The sequence below is a fragment of the Polyodon spathula genome, chromosome 11 (genome assembly GCF_017654505.1).
Source record: "Polyodon spathula isolate WHYD16114869_AA chromosome 11, ASM1765450v1, whole genome shotgun sequence".
Lineage (NCBI taxonomy): Eukaryota > Metazoa > Chordata > Actinopteri > Acipenseriformes > Polyodontidae > Polyodon > Polyodon spathula.
The window spans coordinates 7034731-7059909 of NC_054544.1; the positions used below are offsets into that span (position 1 = coordinate 7034731).

Consider the following 25179-nt stretch of genomic DNA (forward strand, 5'->3'; position numbering starts at 1 on the left):
AAACACCCTTAATTAGTTTCGGTTTTGTTTTTAACAGCACACGTGATTTCTAATAAAAAAAAAAAAAAAAAAAAATAGGGGGTGAACACTGCACACGGAATTAGTGTAGTGTTGGCGAGAAATACTGTAGCCTACTTTAATATTTACTGAAAAGGGAAGGCACGGCACAAGCACATGTAAGTAATGAGATTAAACATAAAAACGAGGTAAAATCATTTTTATTTTAAGTAACTAGGCAAAAGTGAAAGTTGCTTGATCAAACCCGTTTTTAGGTCACTACAGACTATGTATAAAACGCGTTAAAATGCTATGAAAAACAAATAGAGAAGTGGAATAGCCAGTTGAGACTAAAATAATTTGCGTGATATGCTGTGTTTGTATCAGAGTTCTTTCCTGTTTATATATTTCACCGTGACTCATACCAGTACTTGCAGTTAACAATCACGAGGGTAGGAACTACAGCACACATTTATTCTGTACTTATAAGTATCGTATTAGACTTTGCAGCAAAGTAACAGTCACTAGCAGTAAGTAATATGGGCATGTTTCTGTATTTTATGTGCACCTTATCATTGCACACAGATGGCAATGGGTACTAATGAAGCTCCACAGCCATTAGTCCTCAATGTGGATGTTGTGAGTACTGTTATTATTATTATTATTATTATTATTATTATTATTATTATTATTATTATTATTATTATATACAGTAGAATCTAGGCAATTGATAATGAAGTTTGGTGCAAGCTGAGCTATTATTAAATGGAATGAATGTTACCCAGAAAAAAGCAAAATGTCTCAAATAAATCTTTTTTGGGTTTAGAACATTTTTGAAAATTATAACTGTTTAACCTGTTTTTCTAGTTGGTAAATATGAACTTTACAATAAACTTGTCATGCTTATTGCTTAATTAAGCTAGTGTATTTATTTGAATCCAGTTTAGAAACTGACAGGAAGAGAAACACATACAGATTAGTGTTTTTTTTTTAATTGTATGACTGTTCATTCCATTGAACTGATATTATTTCAGTAATGAAAATCAATCATTTAAAATGTTTCACTCAAAGACGACCCTTGAAGAATTGTCACCAGAAGACCAAGAAGAGCTTAGAAACTTAGAAAAGGAACTGGAACAGTTGAAGGTAAATTGATAATGTTTCTACCTTTATATCTATATCTATCTATCTATATATATATATATATATATATATATATATATATATATATATATGTGTGTGTGTGTGTGTGTGTGTGTGTGTGTGTGTGTGTGTGTATGTGTGTGTGTGATATATATATCTATATATATATATATATATATATATACCATATATATATATATTATAATATCTTGACAACGTTAGACTGTTCTTACAAGTTGGAGGAGTATGATACTAAGATCTTCGATATAAGATTTTTGTTAATGTTAATGTAAATGTGTTTGAAACATCATGGCTTGGGGTCATGCTTCCATGGTGATAACTGCAGATTCAAATGCATACAACATACATAGCAATAGCTGAATACATGCTAATACAAGGTGAAAAAAACCATTCACCAGATAACAGGTGGTGACACCCAGTGATGAGCAGCACACTTCTCAACTGTTCAATATGACCATTTGCCGTAGCATTGTTTTTTCACCATAGCAGTTAAAGTGGGATACAGACTTTGCTGCCATCCAGAATGTCATTCATGAAAGTTGTTCTTTACAATATTCTATTGCAAGCTAAGTGGTTTCTTCACTTTAGAATAGTATTATGTGTGATCCTGCCTGTTATTACAAAGAAAAACATTTGCAAACAACTTCATTTTTAAGTATCATAACTTTCCCCTTTTTTCATTACTAGACACAATTTGAAAAAGCAGATACAGTAAAGTCTAGACTGCTGCTAGACAAACTAGACGTAGAAGAACACAAGAAGCAAGCTCAGGATGAGATGATGAAGCTTCTACAAGAGGAGAAGGAGTTTTCAAAAGAGCTGGAAAATCAGAAAAAAAGATTTGAGGTACTGTTCCGGTAGGGGTTACATTTCTGTTTAGGGAACACTGTAACCATTTCCACCACTGAGATTATTTTACACACTGGAGTGATTTAATGACCCTTTATTAACATTGCTAAGTACACTCCTCCTGTATGGGACAGGTGCCATGCTGGCTGTATAGCAATGGTTTGCTTTGTTTTTGCCAGTATAATGGATGCAAATACCACTGGTTTATATACAGTAGGGTTCAGAAAGAACGGGTGGTGAAAATCAAGTGTGACATTATAATGAGGAGGACTGTACAGTGGAAAATACAGCGGAGATGTGTTAGACTGTTCTTACAAGTTGGAGGAGTATGATACTAAGATCTTTTCAAAATAGATACAAAGAAAGCATTTTCTTATAACCTCTTTTGGTTTGTGGTGCTTGGGGGCAGGGCATTTGTTGTCAGTTTAACCTCACTAAGACCATTTGCTTACTATTTGAATAGACGCAAGAGCAAAATGTTTTTCATTTTCTAAGAATGATGTACAACTGGGGTGGGGGCATACTGTATGTTGCTTGTTAACCTCAGTGACTCCTTGTTTACTAAATACCTTGGTCAAATGTAACTGGTAAAATATTTGAATATGTGGGCCAACACTTGTTCCAAAACACTGTATTTTTTCAATCTTGAAAATGGGGAGGCAGTGTTACAATGTTTTCAGTGTTTTATGTATTGTTTTAGTTTGTTGTTAAATCAATGAAACATAATAAGTGAATAGATCATATAATTTTATTTGCTTGATCCTTGTTAATAGTGTTTCTATGATTTGCAGCAAGAGGCTCTGGCAATTGAGGAAACAAACCACCAACTGAGACATCAAGTCAATAAACAAAAAGAAAGGCTTAAATTCAAGAGATCAGAAAGTGAATCCTTGCAGCAAAAGTTTAAGGTAACAATCCCTTACTTGGTCAACATAATCTATAAAGAAAATTCAAACACTAAATAAAACAGCATACTTTGACTAAACATATGAGTAAAGCAGAATGGAGATGGTTACAGTGCTTTCAGTTCTTCCCATGACAGTCATAAACAGGTACAGCATGACTCAGCTAAAGGAGGCTTCACTCCCAAGCATTATTGACCTTCCTTCAGTCCAGACAGGAAATAGTGTTACTGGTGGTACAGAGTTACAGACTAACACTGCTGTACATCATATAGTAGTAAAGGTATATCCTCAGAGCTGTACAACATTTTGGGCTAAAGGAGCCAGATTGATAACCAGTAGGCAAAAAAAAAAAAAAAAAAAAAAGTAAATGTTAGTTGTGTTACATTTTAACTGCACCTATTTCCCTTGTCTTTTCAAAACATTAGCAGCTTTATTTGAAACGTGTTTAAATTAAAAGAGACACATTCTGGAGATCAATGACCCTTACATGTCACACAAGCCATCGATTGGACAGCCCTGGAAAAGAATACCAAGCACACATGCATTTATTAGCTCTCTTATTTTCAGGTGCAGCCTGGCTATTACTGTTTTATGGAATACTAAGGAATTTTCAATTATTTTCACTGTGAGCTGTACCTAGGTTACCTAGGTTAATACAAATTCATCAGCTGTACAGCACATTGTAATATGTTTTTTGTTATCAATGAGGAATCACTTAGCTGTTGTTAATATTCAAGAACCACCTTTTAACTAATTTCTGTGGACAATATTTCCTTTGTTTTCAATTTTCCACTGGTCAGATCATAACAGCGATTCCAGAGAAGGCGGTTAAGTTTATTGGAGTGGAAAAGGAGATTCCTGATCACAAGCTGGAGGAGGACTGTCTTCACATGCAGGGCCTGTTCTCCATCATTCAGAACCCTGCTCTCGCCCTCAGTGGAGGCCACGCTCTGATCACCTTTGAGGAAGAACAAGGTGCGAGGGGGTAGTGCTGTAATTGCACTGCTGTACTTGAGTTGGCTACTGGCTGCCTGGAATGATTTGCTATATGTTCAGTTTCGTCAGATATAGGCTGATGCCATAGGGCCATTTGAATTCTGTAGAACCCTGAACTTGAGCAACTGTCTTTCATTCTTTAGTTGAAAATGTTTTGAAATTGGTCTAAATGAGGTATTATCCTACATTATTGGTATTTGTATTAATCTATTAAGATTAGTGCTGAGACGAACATGGCATTTTCATATTCGCATATCCATTCAAAGTCCAGTTTACCGCCTCAGTTTACATTAGTGCAGCAGTAAAAATGTCAGCGGCCCAGAAGCTATTTGCCATTGATTGGTACTCATTTGTAAACATGATGAAGGACATATTTTCTTATTTTGAAATCAACACATTAATGAATGGATTTATTTAATACCTGCTGATAAGTACTTCTTAAAAGTAATTACGAGTATCGGCACGCCCCTAATCCATACAGTATCAATAAAGATAAATTTGCGCACGATTAAGAATCTACCCGACAGGAGCTTATATGTTAATTGTCATTCCACCACCACTTCTTCAAATGCAAATGGGAATTCAGTTGATTTAATCAGTGGAGGAAGTAAATTAGTAAAATGACAGGTGGCGGTGTTTAGATCCGCCACTATTTATATCAGCCATATTAAATGGTGCTGGTATTTATATTCAGCACTTTTAAATCACTTGAAAGCACCAAAACATCACATAAACTATTTGAGATGCCAATTTAATTTCCACTGTTTTGGAAACTTCTGAGGGAAAACCTGTGCCGGAGGATGGCTGACATTTTTTCCTTTTTTGGTTTTTGGATGATAAAAAGTGCAATTCGTACGAGGCACACACCTGTGTTCTGTGACGCTCTGATATTATACAAGACAAATTAACTATTTTTGTCTTGTTCAGTTGCTGAAAGGATCTTAAAACTTGCTAGTTGTCCAGTGACCATAGACAATGCGAAGATGAACGTGAAGCCTTCCCGTGTGGCGTTAGACCCAACAGCGAAATTTGAGGTAGAGTTAATTTTAACTTACAGAAAAAGTTACAGGGAAATTCAGAATCATTTGGATATAATGTTTTGCGTCTAAAGAAAATGTACTTTGATATTTTCAAGATTCTTAAACCTAGGTAATAGAATCTCTACAGGACTATCTACAGCAGGACAATGAACCAACACGATCACTCAATAACCAGCACCCTCAGGAGAACTTTTCTTTTGGACTGTTTTCTTAGTTTTGAGTTTTGATATAAATGTACAGAGACGTCAGTGGTCAGGTTGACATTTTATATGCTGTTCCCAAGTCTTGCATGACATTTACAGTACCCTGGTATTAATGCAAATGTTCAAATGTTATGCGGATGAAAGTAGAATTTTAAGTTAGAGGCAAGAATCACATAAACTCCTTGATAACCTAATTCATCACACCCACAGTCTCATCACTTTATCTGTGAATTCTAAGATGGTTTTATTGGAGAATGTCTACAAAGTACGAATGCTGATCATTGTATTTTTAGCAGTTTAATAAATTGTGGTAACACTATCAATCTCCCCCTGGATGTTACATTACTTCTGCAGGTGCAGCTCAATGTGTCTCTGAAGAAGATTGAAGTGTCCAATATTCCTCCTGTTCTACCGGAAGAAAGGATCAGAGACAAACTGGAGCTGAGCTTCTCGAAGCCAAGCTTGGGAGGGGGGGAGGTGGAAAATGTCGACTACAACAAGGATTCTGGAACAGCAGTAATTACATTTCTGGATACTGGAGGTTTGCATTAAAACTATTACTCAGATCAGGGATATTCAGGGATAGAAGTTGTACTACAAACTATTGCAGAAACGCAGTTAAGCCTTAACACTGAACATACCTTACTGATATACATTCTTATAATTCTCTTGCTGTTTTAGTTTTGTAGTGGCACGTACAGTAAATGTACACGCCAAAATCATTATTTAATAGTTGTTTAGTTACAAAATCAAAATGGCTTTCTTTAGAACTGGGAACTAGTTCACTTCTACCTCATTCCTCATACCATTGGTGTTTTAAACAAAAATGTAATGATACACCTTGTGTCTTGACTGTTTGCAGTTGCTGAGCGTGTGGCTATGAGGAAAACATACCCCTTAGATATGGGACTCAAAGTTTTTGAAGTTTTTGTCAGTCTGTGCACTGAACACCAGATAACAAAGTTCCAGGTGAGTATAAAAAAAAAAAAAAAAAAAAAAAATACTTGTTACTGCCAAAGATCCTTTGATACACTTTTATAGAGTTGCAGGTACATCATATTTCAATCTTTGTTGTAAGATTCTGGAGAAATCAGAATATTTATAACTCTGAAAGTGCTACGATGTTTTGCTTTTATGTTTCTGTGTATACAACTCATTAAGCCCCTCTTCATCTTTGTTTCTTTCATCAGACATTCTGCGGCACCTCCAGACGCACAGTCCTGCTGTCTGGTATCAGGGATATTCTCGATGAGGAGGACTTGCAGGACAATCTGGAGATCCACTTCCAGAAACCGAACAACTATGGGGGAGAGGTGGAGAATATCAAATACACCGCCCAAGGACAAACCATTGTGGCTTACTTTAATGAAGAAACTGTAGCCAGTGAATAATATTCAAGGATTGGGGGATATGTCTGTGTGTTTCTCTTGCATTAGGTGACGTTGATTTTCTTATTTAGTTTCTAAATTGAGATCGGTATTTTATTGTAATCCTTCATGTATCTGTCACATTCAAGAAATGTAATGGTGGTGGTACTGGGTTATGGATCTAATGCAAAAAAATGAGTGTCAACTGAAATATATCCAAATATGTTTTATTTAGTTTTAATTTTTTTTAGGATAGATGAAGTACAGTATTATAAATGTGAAACTAGAGGAGACTATTCGTCCCATCATTGCTCCTCCATGTTCTTTTAGCTGACTGATCTCAAAACAATGTCAAGCCGGATCTTAAAGGATCCCAGTGATTCAGCATCAACAACACCTTAACGTGCCTGTAGCCAGAGTGTGAGAGAGCAGTTGAGATGGGTGACTGGGCATTTGCTTTGTAGACATTAAACTAATCTCTGGCTGGTCCCTCAAAAGACTTTCTTTCAAACTGTTTGAGGATAGGATAGGGTCCTGTATAAGTGTATTAACAATCATGATGATCTATACTGGGCAATACAAATAAAGTAATCTTATGTATTGTAATGTTTACATTTATGTTATGAATATCATAATAAAGAACATTAAACGTATATATTGTATTCACTATTGTAATTGTAATTATACATAGCTAAAAAAATATGTATGTTTGGGAAAACCTTTTAACTTGCATGACATGTAAGAATTAAATTGATATACATTTACCCATTTATTGAAGTTCAGTTAAATGTTAATAGTGAGCAGATGTGCCATGGGGGTTTGTAACCATGTGAAAATGACAAGATATGAGATATCAGTATATCAGTCTTAAACATGTATTAGGGCAGGATACGACTAATATGTCTTTATAAACATGTATTTCAATATAACATATTTTTATTGTATTAAAGATAAAACGGAAAGATAAGAACTTATCTTTAAATAGCAATATTAGTAACGGAATAAAAAAACATTTTAGGTTAGTAAATACAATAGCCAAGTTACTGTATTATACATGGTAAATTACAAGAAAAGGTATAAACATCTTTAGCGTTTAGTGGCTGTGGCTTGTGACCGTAAATAGCCACATGGGATATGTAAATATTCACATGTTGGCATTCTCACAACAACAATACATGTACAACAGAGAAAGCTAATCTTGTCCATAGTCCAAATTCAACAACAAACTGCAAAGACGTGTTGCATTTTGGGATTTACAGTTCGCAAGGCTAAAGTCTCTAGCAAATGTACAAATTAACAGACTACATTGTCCAAAAAGCACCGGGACAGCACAGTTTCTTACAACACAGAACCGACGCTTTAACTGCAAGCAAAGCAAAAACAACGTTTGTTTTGTGTATTTCAGATGCGTTGCGTTTTTATCGAACTGATATTTTCATTAAAACGGTAAGCATTTGCATTTCTGTAAACTGATAATGTGCAGAAAAAAGGCTTGCCAAAGAAACGTTCATTTTTACCAAAACAAATGTAAGAATAACGTAGGACCCATGTCGTCACAAAAACCGTGCATTCTTTATTTTCTTATGTCTAATACTTTGCATTATTTAAATTAGTTAAGGTTGTTGTAAAATGTCTTTAAAATGGTTAGTTTCACTTTCACGGCGGATACAGAGATTGCAACATACCTTGTTTCGTTTTGCATTCACATTATTACAAACAAAAAGGTTTCCAAAAAATTAGGCGCACTACAAATTGATCCCATAATAATGACAACTTGTTGCTTTGTAGTTCTTATTTCTTTTATTTGTTTTTGAACCTTGAGTTAAAAAAAAAAAAAAAACATTTTAAAAATACAGTACAAATACCGTGCAGTACGTGAAATAAGAACATTATAGATGGAAATAGCAGGTGCAAATATGCTAAAACTGTAGATATTTAGCGTATTAACTACTGCTTTCCCAGTTTTTAGTAATATGAAAGTTAAGTCAAGAATTAAAATAATAATACTCTAGGACGCTGCTTAACCATGATAACCCATTACTTGGGGGCCCCAGCTGATTTATAAATGATTCCACATTATTAAAACGTTACAGTCTCACTAGATTGTGACTTATTTCTGCAGACTGTCTCTCTTCTAGGCAGTAAGGTGAAGATGGACCCAGCACACGAGGCGAGAACAATCGTCGTTTCAGGCGTTCCGCAAAAGGAGCTTGATTGCAGGAGAATGGCAGACAAGCTTGTGATTCACTTTCAGAAAGCTAAAAGCGCTGGGGGGGACGTGGAGAAAATCAAGTACCCAACAAGAATCAAAGGTGTTGCTTATATTACATTTGAGGAGAAGGAAGGTAAATAAATTTATATATGTTTAAGCGATAGAGCCCGTCGATGCAGGCTCTATCTTGTGGTAGATGACCGCGACTGAAGTTATGTGTCCCGAGGCGAGGGCGATAACGAAAAGTCAAGGTCATCTACCACACGGTAGAGCCCGCATCGAGAGGGCTCTATCGCTATTAGTAAACGATTCATTTTTTTATTTGCTCTAAAAAAACCTTTAAAACCTATATTCACCTCAAAGTTAGAGAGTGCAAAGAAGAGCGACCAGAATTATTCCGGGCTTAAAAGGCATGTCATATGCAGACAGGCTAAAAGAATTGAATCTGTTCAGTCTTGAACAAAGAAGACTACGTGGCGACCTAATTCAAGCATTCAAAATTCTAAAAGGTATTGACAGTGTCGACCCAAGGGACTTTTTCAGCCTGAAAAAAGAAACAAGGACCAGGGGTCACAAATGGAGTTTAGAAAAAGGGGCATTCAGAACAGAAAATAGGAGACACTTTTTTACACAGAGAATTGTGAGGGTCTGGAATCAACTCCCCAGTAATGTTGTTGAAGCTGACACCCTGGGATCCTTCAAGAAGCTGCTTGATGAGATTTTGGGATCAATAAGCTACTAACAACCAAACGAGCAAGATGGGCCGAATGGCCTCCTCTCGTTTGTAAACTTTCTTATGTTCTTATGTATATTCGCCCGGTCCATTCCGCTGCGGAAAATAGTCCCTTGACAATTATTGTAAAACATATCAGACACATGTCATTATTAATATCTGTAATATAATTTATTATTATATTTTATTATTATTATTATTATTATTATTATTATTATTATTATTGTTGTTGTTAAAATATCTGTTTATTGGGGTCTTACTCTTTCGTATTATAATTTACCTGGACATGTACAATTATTGAATAGTCTGTGTAGTATTGAGTCTGACTCGTTAAACTGATTGAGTGCGAACAACCAATCAGCTTCCAGATTTAGCAGGTTTCTATTTTGTATAGATGCCCGCTGGAACGTTGAAGTACTTAACTGTGAATTATATTATAAAAAAGTATGCACAATATCGGCTTTTCCCCTTAACATTATAATCTACAACTAATCTGATAACATAAAATTCTGGCGCTGGTCTAAAGACGAGCGAAATCATGTTTATGACGGGACACCACAACGAAGGCTCAATTCGCAGCTACAGGAAAGCAAATCAACAGGGAAGACACGATTGGTCCACAGTTCTGTCATCGGCAGGATTCAAACAACACCCTTCATCAAAAATTAGCCAGTCAAACTCCCAACCCTGTTTCCATACTTTCAGCACCAGCCAATCCACTCCCTGCCGCTTGAATGACGCCCCGCCTCCAACAACAAGATTCGAGTCAGACTCAGTACTACACGGACTATCCAACAGTTGTACATGTCCAGATAAATTATAATAAGAAGGAGTAAGACCCTGTGGCAAAGTGGTTGGTAAAGGGAACAGATGTCTCGGTGATGCGGTGCAGGAGTGATGAACAGACAACAGTGATTCAGTGAATAAGTGCTTTATTGCTCTTTTCCAGGTCTGGCGACCGTCAAAAATAATAAATCCCCGGCAATACACAACAATGTGTAAAGCACGGGGATATTGAAAACAAGGGCACAGTCCCGAACAAAAACAACGGTACGGTCACCAGTCCTGGGTGATCGAAAACATGCAGGTGCTCAGTGCAGTGGTGCTCCGGATAGTGCTCTCCTTTCGACAGCTCCGGAGATGTGCGTTAACTGTCTATTAGTGCGACAAAGACAGATAATTACAGACAGGCAGAAAATAACACACAGCACGTACAACACTCTTCACAAATACTCTGAGAGCTCCTCTCTCAACTCATCTTTCCGTCACAGACCCCCATAAATAAATTTGTTAACAACAATAATCATTTTAATAATAATAATAATAAATAATAATAATAATAATAATAATAATAATAATACCGTGTTTTCTACATGTGTGTCGTTTTTCTGTTCTAATGTTAGGGACTATTTTTTTCTCAGCGGAATGTTAACTGGCGAAATATCAGAAGTTCAAGGTAAATGTAGGTTTTAAAGTTTGTTTGTTTTTTAAAGAGAAAATAAATAGTTTTCTAGTATCAGTAGAGCCTTCTCGATGCCGGCTCTACTATGTGGTAGATGACCTTGACTTTTATTGGGGCCCTCGCCTTCGGCTTGGGACGCGTAACTCCAGTTGCGGTCATCTACCACATGGTCACTTGCGTCACTTGTCCTTGTAGATTTAAATGCGATATTTAAATTGCATTTTCTTTTTTAAAGAAAATATATTTTTTTAAAACTCCTGGTACCTACTTGGATCCTATGCTCTAGGCAACATGGTCCGGTTGCAGTCAGACCAGTAGAGTACATGTGAATTAGAATAAAGGAAAAATTGGCCTGGAAGCAACAGCATCTATTGTGTTAAACATAAACAACATTTAAGGAAAATAAATCAGAATTGGAGCAAATCAGCAAAGCACAAGAAGATATTTAACACATGAAAATGGGAACCAGTTAATGCAATGTTTTTTTTGGTTTTTTTGTGCTAATAAGAGGTAAGAAAACAAATCTTGGAATGGTGTTTTCTCTCCTGCTTTACAGTTGCAGACCGGGTGCTTACAGTGGAACAGCTTCTTGCAGACAAGGAATTAGAAAGGGAATACCCTTTAACTGTTTATAGGTTCAGTCAAGAGGTAAGGTGTTTTTCTCCAAAATATTCTTTCCTTTCCCCCTGAAGTTGATTATTATCTAAGATTCTTTTCATAGAGAAGGGTTTTTTTTGTGGTTTTTTTTTAATATTTACAGGTGTTCTGCTATGCACACGCAGAAGTTGACTTATCACTTTTCAGTGCGGATGAGAAGCTGGTGAAGGGACTTCGGACCAGGAACAGAGCAGTGAGAATCTCGCCTTTGCAGGCTAACCAGAGAGTTCAAGTGGAGGGGCCATTCACAGCAATCAAGAAGCTGAGAGAAGATCTACTGCAGTTGCTTGAAACTTCACAGAGAGAGAAAAGTGTGACGGCTAGGGAGCGACAGAGCAGCAGAGTAGTGACCCCAGAGCAGGGTGCAGCACCCTTCAGTTCTGAGGCAGATGCTTCCAGCGCAGAAGCGTGTCTCATCTGGTTGGACACTAATGTGTTTCGGTACATACAACATGTTCGTAAAGATGACTTTGATTGGATTTTAAAGAAACATGATGTGCAGGCAACAACACATGTGGGGGGTGAGCTTACTGGAGTAACACTGAAAAAGAGGTACCAAGGTCTGTGGCAGCTGGAAGCAGCAAAGTTAGAAATAGAGCAATGGGTGAGCAATGTGCAGTCACATTTACGCATTGAAACAATTAATTATGAAAAAGACTTTGAAGAAGATAAATTCTTACAGGCATGCAAAGATGTAAGCTGTGGTTTTCCTGGGGTCCTGTTTACCCCAGTGGAAGGCCATATTGACATAATTGGCAATTCGTCAGACTGCTACCTGTTCTGTCAGCTTGTTAAAATCCAGATGAAGTCTTCCCTGCATGATAAGGACAGCTGGTTAAGCACTAGTCCTGGTCCTACAGACATGTCCTATTACAGCACAGGCAGAACCGGTGAACCAAACTCCCTCCCTATGACTAGTAATTCAGATATGCACAGAATGCCAGGAAATATGCTATACAGCAGCATGCATTGTGACAACTGGTCTGAGAGATAAGAAAAACCGAAAGTCTGTGTACACAGCTGTAGAATAAGTTTTGAAATCCTTTTCAGTATGTCAAGTTCAGTGAAACACACCTTTCATTAAATTTCTAAGCAAATTGCTCAAATGCTCTTCAGTTGTACTCGAGTATTATTTACATCTATTGTAGGACAAATGCACAACCTTTCAGACTAGTGGACTGGAGCAGTGCAAGCTTACCCTTTCTGACTGCAGTGTGTATACAGTAATGACAAATGTTAACATACACTCAAAAGTGTAGTGTATATCCTGATCTAGTTCAGTGTTGATTATTTCATGAAGAGGACCTGTTTGAAATACTGTATTGTTTAATGTGTAGTTTTATGTTACCTCAAGCATGGTGCCGAACCTGTTAGATTAGTCCAGCTTGATTCTGTTTTTCCTTTCAGTCATTGCTGGTTAAATGCCAGGTGGTTTCCTTGTTCGTAAATTGTACGTCATTTGCTCTTAACTTCAAAGGTCATCAGGTAATCTGTTTATTAACACAACTTTATAAAACCGTATTCAATGTGACTGTTGTATTTAAACTACATTAAAATGTCCTATTAATGCAAGTGGATTAATAGTGCTCCTGGGTTGAAAGTTGTTACTGTCATGGAAACATAGGTGTATTTGTAAGAAGATCAAAACCATCAGTTACTTGGCTATTATTTGTTTCCCAGTAGCAAAGGAGTCTGTTGTTTTAATGTACTGAATCACATATATCAGATTTTAAGTCATGTTGTGGAAGAATTATATTCCACACCAGGTGTAGTGGATGTTCCCGTAATTTTTTGTTTATTTAGCAAGTGCTTTATCCATGGCAACTTACAGAGACAAGGGTATGTGAACTAGCATCAGCTGCAGAGTCACTTACAACAACATCTCACCTGAAAGACAGAGCACAAGAAGGTTAAGTTACTTACACAGGGTCACACAATGAGTCAGTGGCTAGGGTGAGAGAGAGAGAGAGAGAGAGAGAGAGAGAGAGACAGACTTATCCAGTTGTAAAGGACATTCCTCAGCACAAGTAACACTGGGGATAAGGAGATGCCTATCTGTTTGTATTTAGGACTGCAGCGTATAACATCACAAACTCTGCAGCACTTCAGTGAGTACAGAACTAAAAAGACAGGAAGCTCATGCAGCAGTAATAGAAAAGCATCAGCAAATAACAGCAATGTATCCAGGGGAGATGTCCACAGGGCAGCCTATCTGATGAATGCTTTGTGTATTGCTTGTGCTGTATCTCAGACTGTTTGTTGTATTACATTTAAACCTGAGATAGTAAAACAAGCACCAGTGGATTTGCTGTCTGGAAAACCGTGAACAGAGCAGAACGAATTTCTTTCAGATTTTAAGGTATGCCTTTGATAAGGTTTGCTGAATAGATTTTAAAGATGACCTCATAATTTTTTCGTAAAACAGGTTAAATTAGTTTTTAGTGGCATAATACATCATACCACTGGAGGGAGCTGTAGACCTTGTAAAAAACATTCTGCATTAGCAATGTCCTTCACATTGTCAAGCTTGGAATGTTTTTAAGCTACAGGCTGCTGAAGGCATGTTTGCCATGTTTATTTTTTTTAGTAGTTTATATGCCTCGGCCCATGGTTAAAAAATTACAATAATCTAGTGGCGATTTTCAGTCCCAGATTTGAAGATTCTTTTTTTTTTCAGTGTTCTGCACAGCTGTAAATGGCAGTACTGTTTAGTGTCCTTTTCTTATGTGCTGATCTTGTCTGTGTTTCCTTCAGTCTGTTCTTCACTCGTTTTGGATTGTGTTTGGCTATAAACTCTGTTTTAAGAAAAATATTTTTACCTTTCATGTACTGCGCAATTATTATGTGATTATGAGGGCCCTCTGCATGTACTAGTTAAGACTTACCGCAAGGAGAGCTTTGAAGAAATATCTGAAGGTTCTCATTTCTAATAAAGGTGGCTATTCCTAGTCTTACAGTGATTTTGGACATACAGTAATTTAAATTATTCCTTTGCTGCAATATATAACACAGAACAATGTGGAAAAAACGGGAACAAAAAAAACAGTCCTGAGAGTTAGGGCATACTTGGCAGAGATATTGGTCAGAAATGATAGAGGGTGGGACCAGGGCTGAATGCAATGCTTCTTGAGCTTTTCTTTGTCAGAAGAGATTCGATTCAGAGTTCCAGTAACATTTCTAAATGCTCTGTTTTCATAAATGTTCATTACTGAGGGTGCAGAACACATTTCAAATCAATGACCAGGAGTCAGCATATGGAGTTATTTAAGCAACAGAGTCGCATGTTGATGATATATCAGTTGGGGTAGAAGGTGATGAATTGCAGGCTGTGCATCACACAGTAAATCAGTGTAACCACTCGGATTCACGTGGCTCCTCGTCCCAGGCTCTAATCAACATCCCACCACATTCCCTCCAAAGAGAAACCGACAAGTAAAGTGAAAAGAGCAGAGGACCGGGCACAGACAATCAGAGGTGCAGACCTCTGAATTTATCAGGATACTTTACACTGTGTGCAACAAGAAAGCTACATTCTGATCATCAGCATCTACGTCCAAAGGGGTCGGGTTCAAATGTGTTTAGGTTGTTAGTTTTAATAAACAAAATGTGGGTAACTGGGTGTAGCCAAAAGCACTGTCTGAGGATATGTTTCAGCGTTACTTTGCTTCATTTTATTTTTTTTAATAAAATGATGTGGCTTTCTTGCAGACATTCCTGTTCAAATGAATAAGAACTCACCTATTGCTAGTAAACACGCTGTACCTTCTACTTATGAGTACAATGGAATGATTCTCCTTAACATAATCTGTTACAGCAGCTAAATTATCTGACAAGGCTTGTTTCTTGTTTCACACAGGGAAGAAACACAACTCAGCAAGATCTCTGTACAAATGGCAGGGAAATAATATATACAGTAGTATGTTATGTTTCTTAGTAATCCTTGAGATAAATGCATAGTTACATTAAATACCAAAATATGTGATGCAAAAATGATTTATTGCATTGCCTCTTTCTTCATTTCCACACAAATTCAGTTTACACGTTGATGGACAGAAAATCAAACATAACAAATATAGTAGTAACTACAGTTTGACTGTAACCAGGTAATCACCTGTCAGGGGGCTTTGCATAAGATGAGCTGTTTTCATTTTTCTGGTGAGGTTCTTTGCCTTCTTTCTCCTACAGCAGGGAGTTCAAGACCGCACAAGGCGTCTTTACCCCTCTGAAGCCTATCAATGTCTCCATAGTGAGATGGACGAGGTCTAGTTTTTAATAAGTCTGGATGACAGATGTGGTATTCTTCCCAAAGGCAGGAGTCACTTCCAGCTTGTGGATCTACCTAGTATTCAACCAGCTTTCATTGTCATTCCTGGCAAGAGCTGGAAGTCAGACAGGATACAAATCCACACAGCTTTTTTAAAAATTTCTGTCTAGTTATGTAATTCAAGAATGAGTGCGTATGTCACGTGATTTCTACATTTCTATTTGTGGTAGATATATATATATATATATAATATATATATATATATATATATATATATATATATATAGTACTGTGCAAAAGTTTTAGGCAGGTGTGAAAAAATGCTGTAAAGTAAGAATGCTTTCAAAAATAGACATGTTAATAGATTATATTTATCAATTAACTAAATGCAAAGTGAGTGAACAGAAGAAAAATCTAAATCAAATCCATATTTGGTGTGACCACCCTTTGCCTTCAAAACAGCATCAATTCTTCTAGGTACACTTGCACAAAGTCAGGGATTTTGTAGGCATATAGTCAGGTGTATGATTAAACAATTATACCAAACAGGTGCTAATGATCATCAATTCAATATGTAGGTTGAAACACAATCATTAACTGAAACAGAAACAGCTGTGTAGGAGGAATAAAACTGGGTGAGGAACAGCCAAACTCAGCTAACAAGGTGAGGTTGCTGAAGACAGTTTACTGTCAAAAGTCATACACCATGGCAAGACTGAGCACAGCAACAAGACACAAGGTAGTTATACTGCATCAGCAAGGTCTCTCCCAGGCAGAAATTTCAAGGCAGACCGGGGTTTCCAGATGTGCTGTCCAAGCTCTTTTGAAGAAGCACAAAGAAACTGGCAACGTTGAGGACCATAGACGCAGTTGTCGGCCAAGGAAACTTACTGCAGCAGATGAAAGACACATCATGCTTACTTCCCTTCGCAATTGGAAGATGTCCAGCAATGCCATCAGCTCAGAATTGGCAGAAAACAGTGGGACCCTGGTACACCCATCTACTGTCTGGAGAAGTCTGGTCAGAAGTGGCCTTCATGGAAGACTTGCGGCCAAAAAGCCATACCTCCGACGTGGAAACAAGGCCAAGCAACTCAACTATGAATGAAAACACAAGAACTGGGGTCCAGAAAAATGGCAGCAGGTGCTCTGGACTGATGAGTCAAAATTTTAAATATTTGGCTGTAGCAGAAGGCAGTTTGTTCGGAGAAGGGCTGGAGAGCAGTACACGAATGAGTGTCTGCAGGCAACAGTGAAGCATGGTGGAGGTTCCTTGCAAGTTTGGGGCTGCATTTCTGCAAATGGAGTTGGGGATTTGGTCAGAATTAATGGTCTCCTCAATGCTGAGAAGTACAGGCAGATACTTATCCATCATGCAATACCATCAGGGAGGCATGTGATTGGCCCCAAATTTATTCTGCAGCATGACAACTACCCCAAACATACAGCGAAAGTCCTTAAGACCCATCTTCAGCGTAAAGAAGAACAAGGAGTCCTGGAAGTGATGGTGTGGCCCTGATCTCAACATCATCGAGTCTGTCTGGGATTACATGAAGAGAGAGAAGCAACTGAGGCTGCCTAAATCCACAGAAGAACTGTGGTTAGTTCTCCAAGATGTTTGGGCCAACCTACCTGCCGAGTTCCTTCAAAAACTGTGTGCAAGTGTACCTAGAAGAATTGATGCTGTTTTGAAGGCAAAGGGTGGTCACACCAAATATTGATTTGATGTAAATTTTTCTTCTGTTCACTCACTTTGCATTTTTTTAATTGATAAATATAAACTATTAACATGTCTATTTTTGAAAGCATTCTTACTTTACAGCATTTTTCCACACTTGCCTAAAACTTTTGCACAGTACTGTATATATATATATATATATATATATATATATATATTATTTATATATAATATATATATATATATATATATAATGACTCTGACTGCTCTTGTGCAACAAACACGCTAACGTCCTCATTAAACCTTGGGAGAGTGGATATTATCAAAATCAAAATGTACATTTAAGAAAAATAAATGAGTCTGACGTTCTATACATTCATCAGCCAAGACATCTGAAAGAGATCTGACAAGCTTGCTGATTTAACAGCACAAGAGCAGCAATAAATTAAACTGGGAATATTTTCCACACTGCTCCTCTCAGGACAAATGGAAAAGATTAATTCTGATTCCAGAATCAGCTTCTCTGTTCCTTCCCTAAAACTTCATCCAGAAAACAATGGGATGTTATCCAAAACAAAGTATGCTGCAAAGATTTGGCAGACTCTCTCTGGATTCCACTTTATTTACCAGAGTGGTCAAGACATCCAGATGTTTTTTAATGTTTTTTTTTTTTGTTTGTTTGTTTTAGAAAGTCAAAAGTTCTCTGGTGGAACATCATAATGTTTTTTTTAGAAGCTGTTCATGTTTGTTGAATTATCATAATCCATTATGTTGACCACAGCACATTGATTAATGCATATATAAGCCCAAAGTATCTTAGGTGCAGTATTAATAACCCTTCACAAAATGCAGTGCAATCACCCATTATAATGCATATGGTACAATCATGAGAACCATGTCTTTGAGTCACTAATAGAACACTTTCAATAGTAAGATGTCTTAATTCAATAACGTGCATTAAGCATTAAACAATAACTGAATGGCAATACATGAATTGGACTTACACTACCATCATGCAAGTAAGATTTGTGCAAAGGTTGCATGTGTTTGACTTTCTATTCTTTTTTACTTGAAACACCTTATTAGGATCCATAGTAGCTGTTCACACAATACTAACCATTTATTAATTTAAAAGGTATTACTGTACTTGTGCTAGCCTAGAAAACCAAAATGAACATGATTTACACCAACCTCAGATGCAGTGTTCCTACTGAATAACATTATAACCGGAGGTTAAATTAGTCTAAAGACTGTAGGACTAGTTCGTCCTAGTCCACAGCAGCAATGAAAAATATTGTCCCAGGAGAATACAGATTTTATATATTTATTTTCTTTTTCTGAAAGATGTGACAATAAATCCCCTTGAAGCTATATGGCTGAGTCATCATGAAGATGTACTGCACTGGTGTGAGTTAACTAAATTGAGTTATAAAGAGCTCTTATGTAACATTCATCTTAATGCTTTAAATTAAACACACATTTTGTACTTAATTATCCTTTTTAGAGTTGTTTCAAGATCAAAGAGGGATATATCCTGTGTCCTACTCTTACGGTTATAGCAAGTATATTTATATTTTGGAGGGATAACAGAGGGATAAAAGATAACAGTGTTCCAAAACTATTCTGTTTAATAACCCTATTGAGTTTGCATGATAAAGGAATAGAACATGAGAAACGTAATGTATTCATATCAGGCTACTTGTGTAAAGATTTCAGATATCACAGAATAATACACAGCATGGATCAACATTACTTACTCATCACTAGCTCACCCTTCACAAGGGCAGCAGTTGACATTGATGAATAGAAAATATATTATTTTGTAGAATAATTGTTAATAATCTGTGAACAATATTTATTATCTTCACTGTTGCGAGTCTCTTTATAAATCATACAACTTGTAAGGGGGACGGTTGAACCATCCGCGAATACAGAATAAAAAACAAACTTTAGGCAATCTGTGTAAGGTTATACATCGTAGGAAAGCAGCTACGTGGTTTGAGAGACTAGACGGGAGTGGATTTTCTGAAGAAATGTGATCTTTGGCCTCTAGGAGTCATGCATTCAAGACATGAAACAGGTCACCCTTTTTACACTCTTCTAACCTGCTTTCCATACTTACTCAGTACACAGGGCAGAAAGGTGATCCCAGAAATTGTTGCCTCAAGGCTTTCCCCTTTCCTACAATTAAATTGCAAGATCAACACTTAAATCTGTCTTCCACTTAGCCCTGGATTTGCTATCAGCGCCTCATTTATTTCTCCAAATGCTTTTTGAAACAAGGTAATGTTTTTTTTTTTTTTTTTTTTTACTGTTTAAATCTACATTATTAAAATAATTCCATTGTCTTTTTCTGAAGTGTCAGTGTGTGTGTGTGGGAGGGATTAACGTACTATCTTGTAATGTCACTGTCATGACAGAACATACTTACTGACAAAGTCGCTGATCTTGGGAGTCTGCAGGTTTCACCAGCATAGTCTTCATATTTTTTGACCCATTTACCAAAGAATACCAATTAGCATCCGCACAGTCGGTTGGTAACGTATGAATGACAATAAGAAAAGTCTCAAACCTCACCTGGAAGTTCCCAAATTAAAAGTGGTTTCAATGACACATCTAATTAGAAGACAAGTCAAGACTCAGTTCGGAATGTCCTTTGATTGCCAATTTACCAGATTCTGTCAGTGTCATTGCCATAGCTGTGAATATCTATGATCCTCATAGACCAGAGTTTTCTTGAGTAGTCAGTAACTAGTTCATTCAAATAGGTTGGCATATATTCTATTCATTAAACAGAATGACCAAAATAGGTATCAGTGTTGAGATAGGCACACAGCTGGGTTGCAGTCTGGCTCCCAGACTGTATGCTGCCTATGTAGCGTGTGATAAAACCCTTTGCATGTGTGTGGATGAGGCCTGGGGGAGTGTGTCATCTCCTTTGACCAGCTTCAATGCCCACAAACAAAACATCTCTGCATATCAGAATTGGGGCTGTCACTCTGAGATAATGGAGTTTAAGATCTCCTCCTAAACCCTATTTACAGTACTTCAGATCAGAACGATTTGATCTTTTCCGCCAAGGCTGCATACAAGATTTGCTCAGGAAAAAACATAGTCAGCAGAACAACTGCAAAGAGTCATTAGTTTCTTAAATACAGAGTACATGGTGCCTTGATAAAAACAAGTATTGCTATCCGTAATAGGTTCTTAGTGTTCACAAATCTTAGGAAGGATGTTCAAAACATAAGAAGTGTAGTTTCTCCAGGCAAGTTGTTCAAGAGAAAACCAGACATGAGATTAAAAAAAACATTTATGATCAGAAAGAAACATATATCATTTTTCATATACAATAGCAGATTCAATTGCTTGATACACTTCATTACTTATATAATTACTATGGGACTTGGGGCTATATTTTCAAAGCGTTGCCTCAATTCTTTAATTAACTCCTATTTTTTTGAAAGGAGAAAAAATCATGTTAATGTTAAATGAAAAACAAAACACATTGAGAGTGTTTAAGAGGACTTGAACTATATAACTTTAGCTATTGGGTTTTAGTTTTGTAAAATTATCAGGGGTTTTACCTCTTTCAAAAAATAGGCATTCAAGACTAGAGGAAACTTTGAAAACATGGCCCACAGCAGCTCAATGTAATTCAGTAATCATGGCATCAGAATGTGTTCTTCACAGTCCCTGTCTACTGGATTTTAATCAAAACACATCCTAGTATAGCAATATGTTATACAGGCCACAAAACATCAAGGCTGTTCCTTTTTACTCCTCTGTGGTTGACAAAAAATAAATGTAATTATGTATGAGAAACACTATTTAATATTGGATTTTCACATCAAAAAGTAAAGAACTAATCCTTATATATATATAATTACAATGTTTCTGATGGAGCTAATTGCAAATGGAGGTGTGGGCAGATAGAGACTCTGTCTGTATCCTCGGCAGACATATGCTTTACTGCATAACCTCTGGGTAAGTCTTCTTATTATAGATTTTATAATAGGCTTTGCTCTACTAAACATTATTTGTTTAATTTATTAAGGATAGGGGGATGCCAAGCCTTTATAAATTATCTACACCTACAAGGACATCCTTATACAGAAATATGTACAGTACACTTTTTTTTTTTTTATAAAAAGAATCAAATGCAACCTTGAGTTATGTTTGTTTGCCAGGGAGAATACTGAATAAGGACTGGGAAATAATGGTTCTTGGGGGAGTTAAGAAAAAACATAGAGCCACAAATGTTGTTTTTTATTGAACCTTTGTGTGGTGTTTGCAAGCATTCTGCTACTCTAATACTGAAATAAAATAATAACAATAAAAACATATTATCATGAGGATAAAGGTCACATTATCACAAGAACCAGGCATTAACCTGCAAACAAAACACAGTTCTGCTGTCAAATAATAAACTCAATGTTAGAGCAACAGAACAATTCAGGATAATTACAAACATCATTAAAAGGTACGTACACCTATTAGTAGCCCTCTTCTGTCAAAATCTACAAAATGGACTAAAAAAAGGCAAAAGGAATTGTTTTGGTTCAAGCAGATCGGCAATCGGCCTTAAAATAACATTTTGAAATTCCATATTAGCAGGAGTAAATCAGAAACAATAGTCCAGCCTGAAAATAAAGAGTCACTTCTTTTTTGTGTAAATGTTTGCAACAGATATTGTAGTGACTGAAAATGAACCTCGCTGATGGGTTCTCTCTGGTACTATTTCAAAGTGAGTGGGTGTCCAAACAACAAAAACAAACAGTAATTATTTCAATACATTTTCAAGGCATAGTTTTTAATAAGCTGCAAGTCCAGATTTGCGTGTTTGTCCCGGGCCAAGGAAAAAAAAAAAAAAAAAACTCACCAATGTTCAGGAATGTTTGCACAGCTGAATTCAACGCAGCTAACTGTGAGTCAGGTTGGTGAAAAGCTTATAATGACCAAAGAGACTTCCAATTATGACCTCTTTTTGTTGTTTAATTCTTAAACACAGCCAGAGTATAATAGAAAAGATCTGCATATGTTTCATCTCAGTGTCATGTTTGTTTAGGTTTAAATGAGGTCCACTGGACAGTTTCATCTTGCTAGTTTAATAATGAATGTCTTATTATATTAATAATCCATGATACTATTTACAGTGGCTCTCAAAAGTATTCACCCCCCTTGGACTTTTCCATATTTTATTGTGTTACAACACGGAATCAAAATGGATTTAATTAGTTTTTGCCACTGATCAACACAAAAAAGTCCATAATGTCAAAGTGAAAAATAAAATCTACAAATGGTTCTAAATTAATTACAAATATAAAACAGAAAATAATAGATTGCATAAGTATTCATCCCCTTTGCTATGACACACCTAAATAAGCTCTGGTGCGACCAATTGTCTTTAAAAGTCAGATAATTAGTTGAATGCAGTCCACCTGTGTGCAATTAAGGTGTTCCATTTTATTGTAGGTTTAATACACCAGTCTCTTGAAGGTCTCACAGTACATTTCCTAACAAAAACTACATCACGAAGATGAAGCAACATTCAAAACAAATCCGGAATAAGGTTCTTCAAAAGCACCAATCAGGGGTAGGATATAAGAACATTTCCAAGGCATTGAATATCCACTGGAGCAGTAATGTCCATTATTAAGAAATGGAGAGAATATGGCACAACTGTGAATCTGTCTAGAACAGGCCGTCATCATATCCAGGCGAGAACGGCACTAGTGAGGGAGGCCACCAAGAGGCCTATGGCATATGATAGGTGTTACAGAAACGTGGTTGTCTGAGAGTGATGGGGACGAATATAATATTTGTGGGTATACACTGTATAGGAAAGACAGGCAGGACAGAAGAGGAGGAGGGGTAGCACTATACATAAGAAACAGTCTTGAAGCCCAAGTGTTAAACCTGGACAAAGAAAATAAAACCGAATCAATATGGGTCAGAATAACAGACAAAAATTCAAAGGGCATAATAATAGGAGCATGCTATAGACCGCCAGATTCAGACTGTGAGCACAATAATCTGTTGTACAAGACATTGGAAATGCGTGTAGCAAAGGAGAAGCCATACTAATGGGGGATTTCAACTTTCCCCAAATAAAATGGGAAAACCCGGTGGGTAGCACTAAGGATGAAATAGAAATGGTGGAAATGACAAATGACTGCTTCCTAACACAATTTGTCAAGGCACCGACTAGAGGGGAGGCATGCCTTGATTTAGTCTTTTCAAATAACGAAGATAGAATAACTAAAAGAGAGGTCAGAGAACCACTGGCAAACAGACCACAACATGGTCTCATTTGAAGTGTTTTTTAAAACCCCAAAAGTAATGACTAAAGCTAAGGTTTACAATTTTAGAAAAGCAAACTATGAAGGTATGAAACAGAGACTAGACTGGAGTAAAATAGAGAAAACACCCACAGAAGAAGGATGGTTGTTCTTCAGAAATGTAGTACTAGAGGCGCAAAACAATTACATCCCTAAAGAAGACAAATCTAAATGTAAAACTAAATTGCCAAAATGGTTTAATAGATCAATTAAAAAAAATATTCAGCGAAAAAAGGCACTTTACAGAGCATTAAAAAAGGACCAAAAAGAAAGTACACAGAAAGAGTACACAGAACTGCAAATGCAAGTCAAAAAGGAAGTTAGAAAGGCCAAGAGAGAAATGGAAATGAACATTGCTAAGGGAGCTAAAACCAATTCCAAAATGTTTTTCCAATATTACAACAGCAAGCGAACATTCAAAGAGGAGATTAAATGTTTAAGAGATACAAATGGCAAAATCGTAGATGAAGAAAAAAAAATAGCAAATATATGAAATGATTACTTTTCACAAGTTTTTACAAAGGAAGATACTGACAACATGCCCCACATGTCATCCAGTTCCTATCCAGTTTTAAATAACTTTAGCATAACTGAGGCAGAAGTGTTAAAGGGACTAGGAGCTCTTAAAATAAACAAATCCCCTGGGCCGGGTGAGATCCTCCCAGTAGTACTCAAAGAAATGAAAGAAGTAATTTACAAACTGCTAACCCATGTTGACTGTCCTGGGAGACAGTCAACATGGTTTTAGGAAAGGGAGATCGTGTCTAACTAACTTGTTTTGAGGATGCAACATCGATAACGGATAATTGCAAAGCATATGACATGGTTTATTTAGATTTCCAGAAAGCTTTTGACAAAGTCCAGCACAAAAGATTAATTCTCAAACTGAACGCAGTTGGGATTCAAGGAAACACATGTACATGGATTAGGGAGTGGTTAACATGTAGAAAACAGAAAGTACTGATTAGAGGAAAAACCTCAGAATGGAGTGTGGTAACCAGTGGTGTACCACATGGATCAGTATTAGGTCCTCTGCTACTCCTAATCTACATTAATGATTTAGATTCTGGTATAGTAAGCAAACTTGTTAAATTTGCAGACGACACAAAAGTAGGAGGAGTGGCAAACACTGTTGCAGCAGCAAAGGTCATTCAAAATGATGTAGACAAGATTCAGAACTGGGCAGACACATGGCAAATTACATTTAATAGAGAAAAGTATAAGGTACTGCACGCAGGAAATAAAAATGTACATTATAAATATTATATGGGAGATACTGAAATTGGAGAAGGAATCTATGAAAAAGACCTAGGA

General features: G+C 36.7%; 2 protein-coding genes across 3 annotated transcripts; both read left to right on the forward strand.

The window, feature by feature from the left end:
• The first annotated feature begins 54 nt into the window (after positions 1 to 54).
• On the forward strand, positions 55 to 7165 carry LOC121323666 (N-myc-interactor-like). Of its 2 annotated transcripts, none has more exons than XM_041264857.1 (10): positions 55 to 176; positions 583 to 636; positions 1032 to 1143; positions 1849 to 2007; positions 2802 to 2918; positions 3716 to 3890; positions 4839 to 4945; positions 5509 to 5695; positions 6017 to 6123; positions 6345 to 7165. In XM_041264857.1, the coding sequence occupies exons 2-10, from the start codon at positions 626 to 628 to the stop codon at positions 6543 to 6545; spliced, it is 1176 nt and encodes a 391-aa protein (XP_041120791.1). In that variant the 5' UTR covers positions 55 to 176; positions 583 to 625; the 3' UTR covers positions 6546 to 7165. The 2 variants fall into 2 exon arrangements, with proteins under 2 accessions (XP_041120791.1, XP_041120790.1); XM_041264856.1 differs by having other exon boundaries at positions 56 to 176; positions 1069 to 1143; positions 6345 to 7164.
• Positions 7166 to 7808: 643 nt separating this feature from the next.
• On the forward strand, positions 7809 to 13433 carry LOC121322746 (RNA-binding protein 43-like). Its single transcript, XM_041263008.1, has 4 exons — positions 7809 to 7967; positions 8644 to 8866; positions 11485 to 11576; positions 11689 to 13433. Exons 2-4 carry the CDS (start codon positions 8674 to 8676, stop codon positions 12577 to 12579), a joined length of 1176 nt encoding a protein of 391 aa, XP_041118942.1. The 5' UTR covers positions 7809 to 7967; positions 8644 to 8673; the 3' UTR covers positions 12580 to 13433.
• The last annotated feature ends 11746 nt before the right edge of the window (positions 13434 to 25179 follow it).